This window comes from Pyrgilauda ruficollis, unplaced genomic scaffold (assembly GCF_017590135.1).
Source record: "Pyrgilauda ruficollis isolate IOZ18807 unplaced genomic scaffold, ASM1759013v1 scaffold8, whole genome shotgun sequence".
Lineage (NCBI taxonomy): Eukaryota > Metazoa > Chordata > Aves > Passeriformes > Passeridae > Pyrgilauda > Pyrgilauda ruficollis.
This window is the reverse complement of record NW_024529932.1, coordinates 12,530,786-12,551,993: the sequence shown is the minus strand read 5'-3', so window position 1 is coordinate 12,551,993 and position 21,208 is coordinate 12,530,786. Positions and strand designations below refer to the sequence as shown.

The 21,208-nt window shown below is 47.7% G+C and overlaps 1 protein-coding gene across 1 annotated transcript in view; it reads left to right on the top strand.

Moving 5' to 3' along the window:
* Positions 1–2,930: 2,930 nt before the first annotated feature.
* AMOTL1 (angiomotin like 1) overlaps positions 2,931–21,208 on the top strand; it is a 54,384-nt gene continuing 36,106 nt past the window's right edge. Inside the window, exons 1-3 of the mRNA XM_041487287.1 lie at positions 2,931–2,981; positions 13,973–14,119; positions 16,609–17,494. Coding sequence (XP_041343221.1) covers positions 2,939–2,981; positions 13,973–14,119; positions 16,609–17,494 — 1,076 coding nt within the window. The 5' untranslated portion in view covers positions 2,931–2,938. The remainder of the gene's footprint in view (positions 2,982–13,972; positions 14,120–16,608; positions 17,495–21,208) is intronic.

Here is a 21,208-nt window from a genome sequence, read left to right as displayed (position 1 = left end):
GCACCTGGAAATGCTTCTCCCTTCCCATTAGCTCGCCAAAATTCTTGGGATATCCACGAAAGGTGTTTGTTTTCCCTAGCAGGGTATAAGAGACACGAGATGTATGGATAATGCAGGTCTCCTGAGTCCATGGCTACCAGGGAGAAGCAGGAGGGAGGCATGAAAAGAGATGGCACCATTATATCCTGAAAAGAGATATCACTGTCATATCATATCTCCTGATCTTATAACTGGAGTTCTGGTGGCACTTGGTGCTGGTTGAGCAGGTTAGAACCAAAAGGGGTAAAAAATTAACTTCTTTCCTGCCCCAAATTCTTAGAATGACATTAAACAAACAACAAACAAACAAACACACAAAGAAATATTAAAATACTGGAGCTATTCCCAAATTCACCGAACAATGAATTTTAATAAAATATATAAATAAACAAATTACATATGAAATTTATTAAAATATTTGAGCTGTAAAGGAGAGAAGCTTGGGTGGCCGTTGCCTTGCCCTCCTGAGCAGACACAGCTCCCCAGAGATTATCAAATGTATCAAACCACAAGGGGTTAGAGAACTCCCTCTCCAATCTGCCATCCTTTGTGGCCACTTACTGGTTTGTCAAATCAAAACAGAATTGAACAGGAAAAGATATTTTGAAAATAATGTGGAAATACACACCAGAAAATTAATAACATGACCGAAAATTGGAACCATACTTTTACTTCAGCAGAAAAAAAAGGAGTCTTTTCCTTGGGAACATAACAGCATGGTTCACCAGGTCTCTGCAATTCTACTGAAAGACAAGATGGCTGATAATTTTTTTCTTGATATATTTGTTCTTCTAGCACCAAAATCACCACTGATCACTATGCAGCACTAGGTGAAAGGGGAGCACAAACCCTGAGGCCAGAATGAGAAAGAAAAATAAGCCCTTGAACAGGCTGGATCTGCTTGGCCAAGGGAAGTACAGCCAGATTGCTCCCAGGCCCCCATTACACAGACTGGGAAGCAGAATAACCTAAATAGTTGTCCCATTTCGCCCAACCAAATGATCCAGTTGGAACATGACAAAAAGTAGTGCTTCAGTTGGCACTTCGAGCTGGACTCAGTGGACTCACTGAACAGCAGTGCCCTCACCCCACTTCATCTGCCACAGTGAACAGGCACTTAACAAGCAAGGGCAAAATTTTACCTTCATTTTACAACTGAGCTTGTTCATGGTTCACCTGCGCTTATAAGCAAAGCTAACCTCTCTGTGGGAGGTAGGAAAATCTGAAAAATCCAAGGCAAATTCCTCTTGGGGACCAAGGTGTCTAACTATATTGTCAAGGCTCTCCATGACTTTGCAGAGGATTTAGGCATTCAAAAACCTGAATTTGGGCTTAATCTTCTCCCACATACTCAGGGCATCTAGAGATGACAAGGAATGGAACATCTATCTCTAATCCAAGTCTGGTACCCTAAGCCTGTAGTTTTTCTCCTGAAGTGGTCAATGATGTGATGGTTCCCCTTGCCCCCCACCTCAAAAAGCAGCATATTTGGAATTCACTGCTCCCCTGTTTGAGCACAACCCCAGCCTGTATTAGGCGCCTTCATGGAGACAGGTAAAAGATGTTTCAGTTTCAATGCTTTAGAGAGACATTGCAGCACCCGACTGGCACCTGACCTTGCACGCAGGCATGGAGGGAAGGGCACCTCTGAGGATGCCCAGCACACATGGCAAACATCGTTCTGGGGTAACATCTGTCATGGGAGATGCTCAGATGCAGGGACTGAGGAAACTGATTTCACCACCGAATATTTTTTCCTTCTTTGCCTGTTCCCATATCCTATAGCTTCCCTCTGTCTTGCATTTGAGCAAAACCCAAACTCTGAGCAAAGCTGGGTTTTGTGATGCGAAGAAGCAATGCCTCAGGCTGCTGTGAACCACAGCACTCTCCTTGTGCCTGGAGCTGCTGGGAGTCCTCTCTGTATCCATCCAGTCCTGTGGCCATGGCACTGGGCCAGCTCCTGTCTTGCTGTGCCCCTTTATGGGGCTGTGGTGACAGCGAGTGTTCTCTTCTTCAGCCTGTTGCTGCATTTCTTCCTACCTGTCTTTATCCATTTGGCACTGTGTTGAGGAGGAAGAAGCCACCATCAGTCGCTGGGAGAAAGAAGTGCAAATACAATAGACAATCCTGGCATCATTGGGCAGCTTGCTGGACTGAAAGAGGTTGAAGCAGAGATGGGGCAATCCAAGCAGTGTCCTGGCAGTGCCACTCATCCCAAAAGATGCCTACCCTATGGGGCAGTGCTGGGAATAGAGTGTGTTGGGACTGCTGCACCCAGTCTGTGCCACATCAAGGCTGCAGGGATGGGAATGAAGTGCTGTGCAAACACTAGAGGAGCTCTTCTGCCATGTCCCCTTGGTCAAACCCTTGGCAGCAGGGCTGGAATGGTCTGGGGAGATGCAGGAGTGGGTCACTCCAGCCCTAGTGAACGCTCATCCCGTGGAGCTGCTGTGGCAAACCACAAAGACGTGTGATGGAGCAGGTGGGCAGCAGGGCAAGGGGCTGTGCTCAGGAATGTGGCGCTGAGTTTAGGAACGAAATTATATCCCCGGTCAATCCCCGACAGCCATCGACTCCCCCGTGCTCAAGGAGACGAGGAGGATGCCCAGGGTTAATTCACGGGCTTGGGACTCGGCGTAACCCCCACCAACTGTCCCGCAAGGCACCAGGGAGTCTGTGGCAGTCTCCAGGTCGGGATTTAGATCCCGAGCATCCCCAGACATGAGGCGGGGCAGCCGTGCTGCCACACAGGCTCACCCCGGGCGTACCCTTCAGTGGCTCCAGGTTGCAGGCTCGCAGATGAAGCTGCGAGCCTGCAACCTGGGCTGCGAGGCTCTGCTGAACGAGCCTCCCCCCCCACTCCCCGACAGGAGGGCCGAGAGGGGCGGGCAGCGGCCGGATGGCAGCGGTGCTGCCGGGGACGGCGGGGCGCGGAGCCGGAGGTAATGGCGGGGAAGGGAGACAGCGTCTGTGTGTCCCCGCACGGCTGCGTGTCCGTGCGTACATGTTCGCGCACACGTGTGTCTGTCTGTGCATGGGGGGTGCGGGTGCCCGTGTCCACGTGTGTGCCGGGGAGCGCGCCGGGGAGTGCGGGGGTGCCGCGGCGGGATGTCGCTTCTCATGCCCGCCCGTGAGTGCTGCCGTGCCCCGCGCTCTCCCGGGAGGATGCGGGAAGGCCTGGGAAGCCTTCCGCCGGCTCCCGCACCCAGGGCACCCCGCTGCTGCCCCGGGCTGCGCGGACCCCGCAGGCGGTGCGGAGCGGGGCCGGGTCGGTGCTAAGCCGGCCCGGCGCTCCCTTAGACCCGAGCTGCCGGCCCGGCGGCGCCGCTGCTCCCGCTCCTCCGCTCCGGGTGTCCTCCCCGGGAATCTTCCCCGCTCCGGGAAGGCAGAGCAGCGCGGGGCGCGCCCCGAAACAGCCCCGGTCGGAGCGGGGTGTCCGCAGTATATTCCGAGGGAGGAACGCGCCCGGGTCCGCCGCCCCGGCGTTCCCGGGAAGAGCGAAGCGCCGGCCGGGAGCGCGGGGAATGTTTCCAGCGGCACTCGGAGCGGCCGCTGCGGTTTCCGCAGCAGCGATCGCAGCGTCCCCGCGGGTCCCAGCGCCGGGCTGTCACTCGGAGCGGCCCCGGAGCACCCAGCGGGGACACCGGCCCCGTCCCGTCCCGTGCCGCGGGTGCGTGGGGCGGCAGCGCCGGCCGCAGGGGACACGCAGGAGGGGCCTCCCACGCCGGGAGAGAGCTTTCTCACGTTGTTGTTGCAGGAGGATGGTGAGAGGGAACTTTTTTATATTTAACCTTCCTACCCATGCAGGGAACAAAGATAAACTGCGGTTTAAAAAAAAAAAAAAATCAGCATNNNACGTGAATTTAACCCGAATCCTTCTGCCAGGTTTTGTGATTCATAGCTCTAAGTACAGGAAGGTCGCTGCTTGGGCTTTTTCCTCTTTCGATGGAAAGAGTTTTGTTTTTTTTTTTTCCTCTTTCCTGGTGCTGTGCGAGCATCCCGGGAGATGTGGGCAGCTGCCGGCAGAGACAAGGATCTGATGGCTGAGGGTCTGCAAGGCCCTTCTTGTGCATCCACTGGGTTCAGGTTATGTCTTTTTATGTATAGAAATAAGAAATAAGCCTAAGGGCTTCCTGAGAGAAGGGTGGCAGTGAGCATGAGTGCTATGAATTTTCCTGAGCACAGCTAGCTGGCAGCGCCACTCCTGCTAACAGGTGTGCATGTATATAGTTATATATAGATACTAAATATATATCTAAATAGATGTAGGTTTGTTTATATATTTTATATATTTACATAAATATAGACATATATGGCTGTGTATATGGTATATAAATAAAATACAGACCAAGTGTATATATTTACTTTTATATGTATATTTGTGTACATATATGTAATCATTTCTAATGGCCAGAAAAGCTTTTCCAAGGGTTCTATAAATACCTTATCCAGAAATGTCCAAGTGGTGAGGGCAGGGACTATTGGGTTGACAAGACCCCATAGTAAAACCTTCTCTGAGGCTGTGCTGGGTGTGTGGTATGGCCCTGCATGGAGGGTCCGTGTCCTGCCCAGCCGTCCTCATCCCCAGCCACGACTGGAGCAGTGGTGAGAGGATGGATTTGGGGACGCTGGTTTTAGGTTGTTAAATAGGGGAGGTATGTGCCCCACAGTGCTGCTGGGGCTAGACTTCCCAGTTTCCCCAGGCTGTGTGGGGCCACTGGGACCCCCCCAGTCACCTGCATGTCCATTCTCATTTATCCTGATGTCCATTGCTCCCCTTTTCTCTCTGTCATCGTTTGGCGGGGGAAACTTTGCTTTCCCTCTTCTTTTGGAATGCACTCAGCTGCTGGAGGAGGGCAGCTTCAATCCAAAGGGGCATGTGTGGTCTCTCCTAATTCAGATATCTGCAGGATTGGTGGCAGGCCTGAAGGCAGTTTCCAAGTCTTGGCCTCCCACCTGGACCAAGCCCGCTGCATCAGTCCCTGGATGGAGGGATGGATGCACGGATCCAGCTGTGGTGCTCCTTGCAAGAGCTCCTCTGTGAGGAAACGCCAGCACAGAGCCAAAGGCTTTGCATTTCTCCAGCAAAGACACACCTAAAGGGGTTGGAAGGGATCCCAGCAGCAGCCTGGAGAGGGTCAGGCACAACCAGACTCTGTGCACACGAGTGTTTCAGAATTATGTGGAGATGTTACTGCTGACTATTGCAGCTTTCCTTCAGGAAAGAGTCCACGGTGCCTTTTTTCCTCACTGATAGGCATGTAACTCGCTTTAAAGGCCAGGTCTGGTATAAATGTTATTTGGTGCTAAGGCAGGAGTGTTTGCCCTGTGCAGCCTTCTTGTCCTGGAAACCATTAGGAGGACAGCTGCATACTTGGATTTTCACACACAGACTATCTGCTAATGTAATAGTCCCAGTGGAAAGTTTAGTGCTCGGGAATATTTTGTGGATTTGAGAAAAATCCCAGGAGGATTTTTGGTTTCATATAGCAATTGCTTTTTGGCAGCTTTGGGATATATGTAATCTGGTCCCCATTTGTGTCCTGAATTTTTAAATGGAACGGCCTGCCTTCCACTCAGGGCAGAAGTAGAAATTGATGGAAGCAGAAAATAATAGTAGCAAGAACAACATTACCTCTAAAAAATTCTTTGGGCAACTTTTCTGTCCAAATGCTGCATTTAGGAAATGTATATGTCCATTTTTGGTCATTTTAGTGACTTTTTGAGTAGGTGAGATGCTACTGTGAGTGTAAATCGCAGGTGGATCTGTAGAAGCCAGTGAAACTGCTCCAGGTTTGGATTGGTGCATGCGAGAGCAGAGTTTGACCATGCAGTAAGGTGTACCCAGTAGTGGCAGGAAGTCCTGCAGCATTTGCTGGCTTCCAGTGGCCTTGTCCAGGTCAGATGTGTGTCCAGCCACAGTGTGTGGCTGTGGTTTTCCTGATGCATGTCTGTTCCACATCTTGAAGCTGTAGCACGTCATTTTTGTGCAAACCAGGCAAAGGCAGCCAGCACATGTCAAGGCAGCACCAGCCGAGGAGAGGGGTGATCTACAGGGGCATGGCATGTCTCAAGGACACGTAGCATGGGGTTAAATAGTTGAGCAGCACTTGGGATTATCTGCTCTGACCATGTTGGTTAACACAAATATAAATATGCTTTAGACAACAGTAACTCCAGTGACCAAGTCTCAGGCTGGAAAATAATGACATTGTTAATTTAATTTAAGTTAATTTAATGAATGATTTAATGATTTTAAATGCTTTTAGTGAAATTCCTCCCTGTGGTGGCTAGCCGGGATGGACAGAGAGTCCCTGCTAGTGACATGTCCCATTCTCTAGGATGTGTCCTCCTGCTTGTGACCAGCACCATTTTGAGGCTGGCTTTGGTATGATGGCTCCACACCGGTGCCTGTTGCTGTGGTTTTCCCTGTTCTAAATCTGAGCTGAGCCATCTGGGAGCAAGAACTACAGGCAATTATCTTGTTAGCACTTCTACATATAACACCTTTATTAAATTTCTGCATTTTAAAAGTGGCTGAATATAAATTAGATGTAATGTTTTAATAATGGAAGGATCATAATTGTAATATATATTCTGGTAGGAAGAAGGTTTAATGTCTTTTTGCTTTAAATTATGACACTTAAGAATTGTGCAAAGACTCTGCTTAGTCTAGGGTTATCTTAGCAGTTCTTCACACAGATCAAGTGAAGAACTGTAGATCCCTAGGATGGTTTGTTGCTTGTGTTAAAAAAATGGAAAAACTCTAGAAATCCATATGATAGAGTTCAATGCCCGCCTTTTCAGTTAGAGAGTACTGTACAGCCTTTGTACTATTTTTGTTCTGTCCTTATCCCAGGCTCCTTTGTACACTGCAAGCTTGTGGGAATGACTCAGGGAGAAAGCTATTTAACCTAAAGGACACCACTGGCAAAAAAAAAAAAAAAAAGAAAAATATGGATAAAGAGCAATGTCTGTGACTGTGAGTGGGAACCAAGAGGAATATTTGTGTGTGTCTGAGGAAGAGAGATCCCAAAACCTCCTCCAAATGGGGTGAAAAAATTCCTCTTCTTCAGGATGCTGTTTATTCAGTTCAAGAAGGGAATTTTATAACATAGTTGCCTGAAGTAACAAGGAACTACGACTGAATGATCCACAGACCTAGGTCCTATTTCACTTCTGGTTAATTAATGGAAGGGCTTAAATATCGGAGTGACACGGACCATGCCAGTGCTTTTCTGTAACATGATCATTTTTAAAGGCAGTAAGTACAGCAAAATTTATCATGGCTTAAACTCCTGCTCTACAAGTGTCTTCTCTGTAAGTTGTAGCTGATTGATGGTTTTGCTTTTTTCCCCCAGTGGAAGATTTCCTTCCCTAAGAATTTATGTGATGAATTTTTATCTTGGAGGTTTTTTTATTGCTTGGAAATCAGAATTTATAGCGTTGTGAAAATGTCTGCAGACAGTTACTGGGCTGACAAGTGGTGCGGCTGTAGCAGAAGTGTTGTCTCACTCGCGAGCTCCATGTCAGCCTTTGTATTTCACTCTTTACCAGGAATTTCTTCCCCTACTTTCAGTTCTGAATAATACTTATCCTTTCATCTCAGAGCAGCCGTGCTGACATGAGTTGTCATTGTGCCACTGGCACTTTGATCAAAGCAAGAGTTTCAATTATTGATTCAATTCTTCGAATAAATTTGGGCTGGCTATATTTGTAGACGCAATGTTATAGCTGTGAAGGCAAATGTGTAGCTTATAATATAGAGAGACCTTAAAAATGCACATATTTTTGCAAAGCCTAACACAGCCTCCTAAGGAATATGCATCTTTTCCTCCATCAGGTTAATGCTCAGGTAATGTTTGGTACCTGGAGGTGTGATGAGAATACTCTGCCTGTATCCTGCCTCTCTTCTGGGGTGTGCCTGGGTCAGGGGGAAAAACCAGCATGTTATTCTAGCATTATAAAACCTGTTACCATCTGAGATAAAAGAGTGGTGATGGGCACTGTTTGCCCCTACACGCCAGCACACCTGATTTCCATCGGGAAGGCAGAGAAGTGTGGGCATCCGAGGGGATCTCCCAGGGAGGCAGGCTTGGCTCCACTCTTTCCTGTATCCATCTGATCTCATGCCAGGTTTGGGAGCTGCTTTCAAAGCACATTTGCTTTGCTTCTCTCATAGGTTTTATTCTCCCCTGCTTTGGTTTTTGCTGAAGGGAAGTATATATGAAAATAAGCACGTGAGGCTGAAGTTTCATGGAGAGTGTTCATCCTTGTAGGCAGTTAAATTTGGACGTGTTAGCACAACTCTTTGGGAGAGACAGGGTTTGGCTGAGTCTGTTGCCTATTCCCATTAGTCTTGCTCGTGCTTTCTTGGACAATGCACTTTCTGGAGAGTGAAATGACAGTACCAAGGATGGGTGATTCCAGAAACTCTTCTTGAGCATTGGGACAGCACAGAGTGGATCCTGGAGCTGATACTGGGATGAGGATCTCTTTCCCCAGAGCAGTGAGTTGTGGAGGCGTAGCTCAGTCTGATAATCCTGCCAGGTACAAGGGTGCAGCTTCTCTCACTTTCATGTGGGAAATGAGAGGTGCTGCTCACTCACATCTGGTGTGCATTATGCATGTTGGATTTTTGTCCTGCAAGATATTGCTCTGCTCCTGTGGAAATGATACTAGTGGTGCTTGTTGAGTCCTCGCAGGGCTCAGGAGCCCTGGCAGTGGATGCGAGGTTCACAAGCAGAATTATGGGGTGTGAGGATGAGTCAGCCACCCCAGAAGTGACCTAGAAAACTTATGCATTGACTGGGGAGCTGATGGAAAGTAATCACCAGTGGCTGCCTGAGCCCTGCCTGAGCCCCTGCACTTCATTGGAGCTGTGGCTGCAAAAGAATCCCAGCACTGTTGGAGGTACCAAAAGCATCCTTTGTGACATTGTTAGGAGTCCAATTTTTATACTTAAACCAAGAAGCAAGACATGTGAGTTATTTTTTTCTGTGCCAAAGGAAACTCAAGTCTTCCTCCTAGCTTTGGGAGAGTGGCAGGCAGTGTGGCTGGGGTGTGGCAATCTCTGCTCCCAAGACTGGGCCAATGCTAGGGAGAGAAAGTAGGGTTCATAGGCCAGGATGCACGTGGAGGGGTGTCCAGCCTCGACAGAGGGTCCCTGTGACCCACTGCAGGGACTGATTGGTCCACCCTGGGGAATTCATGGCACAGTCTTTGTGCAGCCCTTTGGATCGTGGAGTGCTTTACTGTCCTTTTGTTATTTCCCTTAAATAATTCTCTTCCTTTTTTGACCTGAAATTTTTATGTTGCAGCAGGGCAGAGAAAATACTTTAAATGTCAAATAAGGTATTTATCCTCCTTTTTGGCATGGCTGTGATACAGAAGGACAGATGTGGGCTTGGAAATGATGTAGTTTTTCTCCTGTCATTTTTGGACTTCCCTTGCATACTGTGGCAGGATTTATAGGAAAGTGTAAAGCCTCCTTACTTACTTTTTAATTTCAGATGATTGCTTAGGATCATATTTGAAACACCTCAGCCTCTTTTGAGCGACTTGGTCAGTAGGGTACAGATTTAAAGAGGAATTTTTGAAGGTCAGCTCTGTGGTTTTGTTAGGCTGGGTGGCTCTTGAGTGGTAGAGGAGCAGTCATACATGCCAGCAGCATGGGCTGTGCTGCGGGCAGCCACATTATGTTACCTGGGTGGGCAGTGGGTGTGATGCAGAAACTCATTACCTGGTCTCTGCCTTGAGGTGTTGCCTCTAAATAGCAGCAAGCTGTGTTTTCACAACTGGCAAATTCTGGTGTTTTTACTGAAGATGAGAGTAATAGTACAGTTTGGTACATCTTCTCTGACTGTTTTTGTAAATTTGTTTCTTGGGGATGCTGTTACTGCTTTAAAAACATGGTTTTCCTCTCATGTCACAGCAATGAGCTTCCTATGTGGTTTGCTTTAGATCCTTTTCAAAACCAGACTGAAGCCACATCAGAAACAGGAAATATTTGAGTGTTGCTCCACTGTCTCTGGGTCCTCCTGGCTGACTGTCTAGTGTTAATCTTAGCAGCTGATTCATTTGAATAGTTCTGAATCTTCAAATGAATTGCACTGCTGTGCAGTAACCTCCATGATTGTACGTCTGCTTCTGTACAGTGGAATGCATGCTTATCTAAAAGTAAAGGAAAACAAATGCATTGGTGTCAGGCAGTCACTTAGATGTAGGAGAGTTGGTAGAGATGCAGAAATGAAGGCCTGGATCAGGCTACCCAATTTAGCAAGGACTGAACTGGGCCAGAAATATGCTCATGCGTTATAGAGCTGGATGTAAGAGACACTAGATACATGGCAATTGAAGGCATGATGTCTGTGGACTGGGCTGCATCCTGGCATTCTGGGCCTGAGGGGGCTGGGCTGGTTTTGGGAGATGGAGAGCAGAGGACACAGTACAGCTGGAAGCTGCCTGCAGGCACCTACAGGCATGATGAGGTCAGTTCTTCTTGGCAGTGGCTGTCACAAAACATGGGGCAGCAGCTGCAGCAGCTGGTGGTTTGTGGCTTGTTTGGGCTAGATATGGGTAAAAAGCCTTTCCCCAGGGACACACCCCTGGCAGGGTGATGATCTTCACTCTAGGTTGTCCTCAACTGGCTTCTTAACTCCTGGCTGCTGGGCACCACTGCTCTGGCACTAGGAATCGTTATAGGGATGAAAATTGCTCTTCTGGTGAGCATTGTAGAGGAATGAGGAGGTCTGGGAAGGGAACAAGTCCCTAACCACTGGATTGGGTGCCTTGCACCATGTCAGAGCTGGATGTAATAAAGTCTTTCCCTTCAGAGGAAAGCTGGGATTTGGAAGGCTCCAGTGACAGCAAGGGGAAAAAGAAATAAAGCTTGTGCCTTGCTCCAAATGGCTTGTGAGGTTCCACTAAGCTTTCAAATGGTGCCTTATTGCCCATGATCTGGATTGTGGCTGTGTGCCAAGCACTGATCTATTGGCAACTGTTTTCTGTGTTGCACAGAGACTGGTTTTCTGTGTGGGTTACAGCTGACATTTTATTAAAACCTACTGTGAATGAACATAAAATATCGTTACATCATTTTTAACATCATAAAACATCATGACATCATTTTATGATGATAAAACATCAATATGGGTACAGCACAGTCCAGTAGTAACTGCCTGGACTGGGACTACTTGATTTTGATTGTGATATAACAGAGATCAGAAACTGAACAGTTTAGCAGATGCTGGCATTTACCAGTCCTGATTTTAGTAGAATATTGCTCTGCCACAACAAGCAGGGACAAGTAGTTAGGTGAGAATTTCTGCTCCTGTTAAAGAAAAAGCCATGTTTTTGTTCTCCATCTTGTAAAGTTTGAAACTGTGACCCAAGGGTGCCTACAGACTCGAAATGCAGAAGGCGAGAGTACAGTTTTACTAACAGTTTACTTCTTTTGAATTCTGCTTGGTGAGTGGTGGGGCCAAGCCAGTATCTGCTGGCTGCCCAGGTTGCCTGTAGTGCTTGAAGCTGCTTGTCTTCTTCTTTGGGTGTGTAGGTTTTCTTTGCTTCACCCCAATCTACTTTTAATTTATAAAACAAGCTTGGGTTTGAATATGCAGGATTCCAGATTCCAAGGCAGGACACTGTGTGTGGAGGAGCAACGAAGGGTGTCTTTAATCCTATTCTCTACCAGAATAGGCCAATAATTTTGGAAATTAGAGTACTTGAGATTTTTCTTGGGTCTGTGTCAGCATCAGCACAATTTACAGACCAGTCTCCTATGCTTGTTTTCACGTACATATATGGCTTAGATCTACTCAAGCAAGCAATCTTTCCCTCTTGCTTTCTAAATATAGATAACTGCCATACACATTCATGCATAATATGAATGGTAAAGTGATGAATTCATTAACATTTTGCAGAAATGCCTATTTCCTCTCCTCTTGGCACAGAAGAAAATAGTATCTTCATGCCTGTAGAAAGGACAGGCAGGATCCTACCCCCTTGTCATCCCCCTGTTGCCTTGCTCCATGCAGTTGCATGGGGTTAGCGATGACCTGTGTAATATATGCAGGCAGCATGCAGTTAGCTGAGCACAAACCAAGCAGTCAGGATTAATAAATCCAGGTCATTCGTGGATGGCTGTTTCTCCTGCAGAGTGAGGTGCTGTGGATCCCTATGCTTGTGGGCTTCCTGTCCCACAGGGATGGCTGGATGCATCACCAGTGCCACTTTGAGCACTCTGTCTCCTGCTCAAGCGAGTCTCAAGCAAGTCCTTGGCAGTTGCTGGTGTTAGAGGTCGATGACCATTCCCTTAGCCTAAAACCTGTGATAACCAGTGGGGTGAATGGAGAGTGAGTCTGCTGTGTGCTTATTGTGCCAGGGTACTTGCAGCCAGGAGATGCTCATTTCCAGGGTTTGAACATCAAGGAGCCTCTCTTTACAAAATGAGTAAGTTCTCAGAAAAATGAGAAAGTAAAAATCACAAAAGCGTAGAACAGACCAGGTTGGAAGGGACCTCGCAGATCATCTGATCTAACCTTTTGAGGGAAGGAGACAATTTAGATGAGATTATCTAGGACAGTGTCTAATTGCATCCTGAAAACCTCCAGTGATGGGGAGTCTGCCACATCCCTGGGGAGGTTGTTCAGTGAGTGATTGTTTTCACTGTGAAAAGTTTCATCCTTATGTCAAGATAAAACATCTCTTAGTGCAATTTGTGCTTGCTGCCCCTTCTCACTGTAGCTCCTTGTGAAAAGAGAGCCTCTTTCCTCTCTGTAGCCTCCCTTTAAATGCTGAAAGACTGTACTGAGAGCTCCCTCACAGCCTTCTCTTCTCTGGGGAAAAAGGACCTAACTCCTTCAGCCTTTCCTCTCAGAACAGGTTCTATAACCCATTGATGATCTTTGCAGCCCTCCTTTGGACCCTGTACAGTCTGTATCTTTCTTGAATAGTCTTGAATGCCAGTGTAATTTGTGGTTTGAAATATAGGATCAAACCAATATCATTCCTGGCTTAACACTGCTGTGATGTGTTTTGTATCAGTTTGTTAAAACAAGCACCCCTGAGAACAGATTTAGGATGACCCTTGTTGTTTGCCAAGTTGCAAGCAGAAAAGGCCTTAATGCTGTGTAAGTGTTGCTCGGCAGAGACTAAAACATCCCTGTATTATCAACAATGTTTCCAGCACAAATCCAAAACATAGCCCGGCAGTAGCTACTGAGAAGAAAATTAACTCTGTCCTAGCCCAAACCAACGCAGTCCAGCCATCAGTGTCTGTGGGATGCTGGGGCTGGGGCATGCAGCTCCCGTGCATTTGGTCTGCCGCGCAGATTCCCATGGCCCTCCAGCTACATCCGCTCCTTACTGTAGTAAGAACATCTGGAGAAAGTGATTTATGAACTCTCTCCCTTGATACCACTGGTTGTATTTTATGTCTCAGCAATTTTCTGTATTGCTAAACTATTACTCATGAGCAGATTTTGTGGTAAGACCTTTCCCAGACTATAGCCCTATTTAATGTGTAGCCGTGTCCTCACCTTTCCTTCTTTTTACCCACTCCCTTGTTCAGTTTTACCATGGCTCTGTTGATTTCATGTCCTGGGGCTATGCCTTGATTTGTGAGCTTGTGACTTTTCACTGTTGGCTCTTACAAACCTTTCTTTGTACCTGGACTGAGGACCTTGTAGGCCAGGCTGGGTCAATACATGAAACAGCACTGGTGACTTGGTGTTTTGCCTCTTGTTCCTCAGAGCTAATGTGTTGTTTGGGAAGTGCAGACTGAAGAGATGGTTTGCTCAGTGGCCTCAGAAGGGCTTCTCAGCACCTAGCCACGCTCAAGAATTTTTTTTTAACTATTGTCATAAGTCATGGCTTCACATTTTGTCGTTCATGCTGTTTTTTTACTGGCATTCCCTTCTTCTTTTTACAGGCTCCACATCTGTTTGTTACAAGCCTACCAGCCCAGTCCAGGTACTGGAAGACTCGGGCTTTCTCTACCAGGATCACCAGTTGTTTGCTGGCAGGCATGAAGTGTCCCCGCTAACGGCTGAAGTGATCAGTGCCAAAGAAAAAGCTGGTAAGTGCACGGCCACACTTCTGTATGAACCCAATGCATTTATTTCCAGGTTTTTCCCAAAGTATAAATTGAGTAGTTTAAACAATTTGCAAGTAATATTTAAAGAGCTGAAGGCCAGCTTCTCATTCTTCGTAGAGACAAAGTTACCTTTGACTTGTGTGCTGTGACCCACCATCACTTGTCACCTCTATTTGTGGAGGGTGCATAATTTCCACTTGTCCTTCAGGACATAGTTGCTTTTCATTGCACAGCTGGACCAATTTCCGTGGCTGTTTTGCTGATGGAGCGAGACCATAGGCACTGTGGAAAACTCACTGTGGTCAATCCTTCTGGACTTCAATAATAGGCCGTTTAAAGTACACCTCCCAGATATAAGGATGATAACATGACTAGCACGGAAGTGAAAATCCTGATGTATTGTAAAGAACTGCCTTGACTGTGTGATGTTTGCTTTATCCCCTTTCCTTAGGCTTTTCTCAGGTGTTGTCTAACAACCTAGACTGTAAGCTTTCTGGTGTGTTGGGGAGACATTATTGCTTGTCTGCGAAAATGTCCAATGTGATGAGGCTTCTGTGTGCTGTGATAACATGAGCAAAGCAGCAAGAGTAACTGCAGAGACATTTAAAGCAGCTGGATACTTGGCTGTTGAGCAGACAGGTAGATGGAGATGCGCCGTGTGTCTGTGCATCTTCCTGCCTCAGACACCATCCCAAGGAGCTGACATCCTCTGAGAGCTGGTGGCCAGGGTGCAACCCCAGGGTGAGGCTGGCAGGCAGATAACATTGTTACAGGGACAGCAGGAGAGGTGTATCTCCTAGTGCAGGTGTAGAGTGAAACAGCCTGGGAATTTTCTCTCCCTTTTGAGCCCCACAGTCATCTTTAAGGCTTTGCCACAGAAATGTTAGTGGAAATGACCTCTTATCGTTGTTAAGAGTCAAAGACTTTTCCTTCCCTCTGGCATTTGGGTTGTATATAAGTTATCCCACAGCATGTGTAGTAACTGATGAAACCTCAGGGAAATGACCAGACCTCAAGAGAAAGTTTGCTTTTAAACTGCTTTCAAATGCCAAAAAACAAATGTAAGCCTTGACAAACTCCTCTGAGATTTGGAACAGCAGGAGAGAGAAAGTTGCCAAGAGTGACCTCAAGAAGCCAAACTGCACAAAGCACCTCCTTCTTGCCTGGGGACATTGGAAGGCTCTTCTCGTTTTTGTCTGCACTGGAGTCTTTCAGGAACATTCGTCTGAGCTCAGTGTTCAGATAGACATCTTACAGCACTTTTGGGATGGAAGGAAGGCTCCAGGAGGGAGGGACTCCAGAGGTCTCAGCCATAGTTAAATCATAGAATATGCTGAATTGAAAAGGACCCATTGGGATCATCAAATCCAACTCTTGGCCTTGTGCAGGACACCCCAAGAATCACACCATGTGCGTGAGAGCTTTGTACAAATGCTTCTTGATGCTTAGCTCCAGGCAAGCCCCACTGCATATGTAGGTGCAAACATGGTGCCATTGACTCTGAATAACTTCAGTAGCCTGTGTTAGGGTTATGTAGCTAATCTGTCCTTTTATTTTTTTAATGCTGGCATTACATCTATAACCCTAATGCCTTCCTTGTAAAATTGCAGCAGTTAGTATTGACTCCCTTAGAAATAGTGTTTTCGGCCAGAAGGGAAATTGCAGTTTTAGAGGAAGATGCCAGAACACAGATTATTCTCAGACCTTTAGGACCATTTCATTTTCAATTCCATTTCACTGTTTTTCTGTGACACATTTTATTTTGTCATGGCACACTGTTCACTTACACCTTTTGCCATCAAAAATACAGCAGTTGGTGTTGCCATGCAGGCTGCCTCTGTAAATTGTGCAAGCCATTTCCAGGGAGAGGTCAAACACTGAAATAGGCTTCCTAGAGAGGTGCTCAATGCCCCAAGCCTGTCGGTGTTTAAAGAGGCATGCTGACAAGTCCCTTAATAAAATTCTTAAACTTTTTCTTAGCTTTGAATTGGCCAAGCAGTGGGACGAGATAACCATTGTAGGCTCCTGTCCTGTCCTATCCTATCCTATCCTATCCTATCCTATCCTATCCTATCTTATCCTATCCTAACCATGTTAGAAAATACCAAATTTCCCTGTGACATGGAATGTCCCTTGTTGACTTAGAGGGAGGTTCAGAGCTGTGGGCACTGGACGCATGGACTATTATGGAGGGGAAGGCTAGGGAGGGGACTGGAATGTGTTCCTAAGGGTCACTGCCAAACAGAATTAGGTTATAGGAGTGGGGGATGAGCAGGGAGTAGTGCTCTGCCTCCTTTGCTGGCTTCCAGCCATGACCCCTGTGCTGCCAGGAGAATCCTGGCAGGACACTGCCCATGGGGTGCATCCTGGGCACGGGGTCACCATTGTGGGATGTATGAAGGGAAGAAATGCAGGGGGAATTAGAGCTCCTGGACAACAGAGCTAATGGCCGCCTTTTTCTCCCTGTCCAGCCGAGGAGACCCTCTGCACCCTGCGCCCGCCCAGCTTCCGCCGTGTGCCAGAGGCGGAGATGCGAGGGGCGGAGGAGGTGGCAGCCGGCACCGTCCTGCAGCGCCTGATCCAGGAGCGGCTGAGGTATGGCAGCCCCAGCGAGAACATGAACCTGCTGGCCATACAGCACCAGGCGACGGGCAGCGCCGGCCCCTCCAACAGCACTGCCAGCACTCTCTCTTCCGCAGAAAACCTTGCTCCCGAAGACCTGCCAATGGTCCAGCCGTCAGGGCGGCAGGAACCACAGGGGCAGGAGCACCAGGGGGACGGTGCTGCCATGGAGAAGCAGCCTCGGGCCTCGCAGCCCCCGCACAGCACCGAGGAGCTCCCCACCTATGAGGAGGCCAAAGCCCAGTCTCAGTTTTTCCGTGGCCAGCCCGCACCATCAGCCAACGCCGCCACACCGGGATTTTATGGCTCCTCCGGCCAAAAGTCCAGGACGGAGGGGAGGCCTACAGTGAACCGGGCCAACAGCGGGCAGGCTCATAAGGATGAGGCACTGAAGGAGCTGAAGCAGGGCCACGTCCGCTCGCTGAGCGAGAGGATCATGCAGCTCTCGCTGGAGAGGAACGGGGCCAAGCAGCACCCCCCAGCCCCAGGTGGTGGGAAGGGTTTCAAGGCAGCCCCACAACCCAGCAAGGCCACGGACCCACGGGGCCCGCCTCCCGAGTACCCCTACAAAGGCAAGGCAGCAGCCCCAGGCAGCAAGGCGCAGGAGCACGGGCTCTTCTACGGCGAGCAATCTTCACAAGATGTCCTCAAGGCCGCCTACGCCGCCCCCCAGCCCGCCCGGGCAGAGCTGGCCCTCGTCCGCTACCAGCCGCCCCCAGAGTACGGGCTCAGCAGGTAATGGCTGCTGGGGGTGGGTCTGCAGGGTCACCTGCTCCTGCCTGGGTGTCTGTGGGGCTTGGGCCTCCGATAGACACAGCCAGAGTGAGCTGTAGCTCCAGGGACAGGGTGGGGACATCACACCCTGCAGTGGGGACATAACATCCTGGGGCCAGGATGGCAGGCCCAGCTGGCGGTGGCACCTGCATCTCCCAGAGGACTCTGTAAAGCTTATATTCCACTATGTGCTGCTTACATCTTCCCACAGGGCTCACATGGGGATTTCACGGTACTGGGCCCCTCATGGCAGGCCTCCCTGTGAGCACAGGTTTATTCCAAGCGCATTAAAAATAATCCAGTGTTTGCTGGCTGTGAGCTGATCCCCACGAGTAGTGCAGATCCTGCCTCCAGAGATGAGGTGGTGTGTTAAGGGCTTCTTTTCCTTGCTGGACCTCAATGCAAGTGTTTGTTTGTCTCATCCCTGTCTGTTTGACTTCTCAGACACTTAGTTGTTTTGTTGGGTTTGGAAGTCTGAAGTTGTTTGGTGTGAATGTGGGTAGTTTCCATGTTGCAAGCAGTTTCCAGTTGCAATCAGTAAAGACCCTCATTGGGTCTTTACTGATTCCAGAATCCCCAAAGATTTTGTTGGCGTCACCTTAAGTTGCACAGTTATTTTGCCACAAAACAGGCACAAAGAAAAGGTGGCGCAACTGACCTGGCTCTTTCTGTCCACCATTTGTAAGGCATGAAATGCAGGGGGGAATGCTCTGCTTTTCCATGTTTGCAGAAAAGATGGGTTTTGTGTTGAGACAGGTAGAAATTCAAAGTATAGTTTCAGTGATGGGCAAGGTGGCTCTGACAAGCAGCAGGCCTCTGCTGAGTCTTTCTGCAGCTGCATGTATGGCCATTGTGCAGAGTTTATGCAATTTTTTTAGAGCAAGATGTTATTTTTAAGACCTCTGCAGAAATGCCTGTTTATACAAAGAAGGACCTATGTGGATGTGAGGGCAACTGGGGTCATGCTATCCTGCAGTTCTTTGTGGTGCTAACAAACATCACCAGCGCCCAGAAGATTCATCCCCACAGAAAAGGAGCTGGTTTGGGTATTTTTATCACTTTTGGAAAATGCTGGTTCAATAGCCACAGAGTGTTCTGAGTCTGTGCAGGTGAGTGGAGCTGGGTGCTGCATGCACTGCTTCAGCTAACTAGGAACATCAGTGGGGTCAAATGGAAAACTCTTTGGGGCCACTTCCAGAGCTTTTCCCAGTTGCCTGATCAGCAAGGTTAATGCTGACAAACCCCCTTGATTCAGTGCAGATTTCCATGCCATTCCTCAGCAAAGGCTGGATCACCCCAGCAGCTGTGGGGAGAAATCCACTGGCTCGTCATGGTGGTCACTGCTCATTTCTGACAAGGCAGCATTATTTACCAAATCACCAAATCACACTGCAGGGGGGATATCTGCTACAGGGGGGTTGGCATGGCTGGGGGTTGTTTCACCAAAGCTGGGTTTGCTCTAAGGTGTGTGGTGTCTCTTGTGCTTCACTTAAGGCAGTTCTGGATCCTGATGTACAAGTGGTCGTTTTCAGGTCCTTCTTGGCTCCCTTCATGTGCTGCCTGGATTTTCGGGAGGTTTCTTGTCAGTGGATGGGGGAACATCTGGCTGTATTCAGATATCAGACAGTGAGCCTCTGGGTCTCAGCAAAGTGATGGTTTTCATCCTTGTCTCAGGCTTCTCTATAATTTTTAACACAGGGATGTCAACCTTGCACTTTCCTTTGGCACACTGAAATCTTCATTACCTGGACTTTTTCTCAATTATTATGAACTGCTGTCACTAAAAACCAGGAAATAAACTCATTTAATTTATTCTGTGCTTTTCCCAGTTTGTGACTGGTCCCAGGTCTTGTATGGTCCTGTCATCCAGGAAGACTTGGTTGACAAAAGCATTTAGAAGGTGACTGTAGTCCCTGTGTGCTTATTCATTACTTGTCATTTCTCTATCTCATAGCTGTGCTCCAGTGCGTCCTTGTATGCATCTTGGGCTGCTTGACAGGATGGGCTTGCCCATGTCTGGAATGGTTAAAATGCAATTTCATAAAGTGGTCTCTGTGCCAAGTATTTCAATCTTTGGAGAGGATAAAGGCAGGTTATCTGTTCAGGGATGTCAGCCCTGTCTTTACTTGAGGATTTGGCTGGGCAGCAGTCACTGTCTGAGCCCTTCTGGAGGAGCTGGGTGCAGGGGGGAGTGCTGTGTTACTCTCCTGGGGTGCTCCCAAGCACAAACCTTCCTGTGAGCCCTGCACTTGCTCACTGCTTCTCCCCTTACCTGAGTTCTGGAGACGCTCACTGCCAGCTGTCTGGGATGGAGGACCTTGACAGAACAGGTTGAGATAGGGGACTGCCTGGTTTCATAAGGTTAATTAACAGTAGGGGTAGGGTTTGGAGAGGCTGGTTTTTCTGTTAGAAGAACAAGTGAGGTAAGGAATTTCAGCTTTCATTTCATCAGGACTGTCTGGGAAAGAAGCTGATGGAAACAGAACTTTGCTCGTGGTCGGATGGGAATCTCATATGCCCCAGCATCTCCTTCCCTCTGTCTTGGTCATATCAGGCCCCCAGCCCATCCATCCTGGCATCCTCTGGACAGGGACCATGCAAGAGTCTTCTGTGTTCCAGAAAAGAGGAGAAACACAGAGTGCATCAATCCAGAAAAAGCACTCACAGATACCAGGGGTGGAAAATACTTAAAGGGTCACTGAACCCCTACTTCCCCACAATCCTTCTTTGGCAAGGGAAATGTGGCTGGAAATGGACCAGTGCTGGCCAGAGGCTGTTGAAGGATAATGGAATAACTGTAGCTGCTGCTTAATTTCCTTTTTTGGTTTGACTTTTTTGTTTTGCACATGACTTGTTTTAAAAGAAACATTGCCTTTATAATCACTGGGGTGAAATCTTGAAATTTATTGTAAATTTCAAGATAATTAATTGGTGTTGTATGGAAGAAATCCTAGAGTCATATGCTGTGGTAGTCTCAGCATTTATATAAATTAGATTTAGTGACTTCTGTTTTATGGACATCACAGTTGCAGAGCAGAGCTTGAACCTTGATGCTTAAAGGACAAAACAACTAGAAGGCAAATAAAAATGAACCAGTATTTTTTCCTTTTAAAATGTCAGTATTTTTAAGCCAGTTGCTTGATGCTTGGGGCCCTGACTCACAACTTCTGAATGCTTTAAGTTGGCCAAGTATAATAATCTTTAGAAAACGTTTCCTTTCCTAGATGTGCAGCCATTCTTGAATGGTGTCTTTGCTAACTTTCCTTAGGTGCAGGTTCAGAAAGTCACAGCTTGTTAGGTAAAAGGGCTTGGAACTAATCTAATTTAGTTTTTTGCACTATGCCATGAATTAATTCCAGTTTGTGAAACATTCAGTCCTGGGGAGTATAACAATCTCCATCTGGAGAATCCATCACTGATTTTATAGCCTTGTTCCACTAGCTAATTGCCATCTCTGGCAAAGATCTCCATTTTAGTTTCAGCCTATGTTTTCTAGTTACCAGGGATTTTGCAAAATCTTTGTCAACTACAGTGAAGAGACCTGTGCTATCAGTTCTTTAATACACTTAACAGGTGGAGCCCAGAGCCCTGTACTTTTTTCACTATTGTCAAAATCCCTTTTTTTCACTGTGGAAAGCTGACCTAAACACTGGTTTAGTACCAGCTGGACCAGAG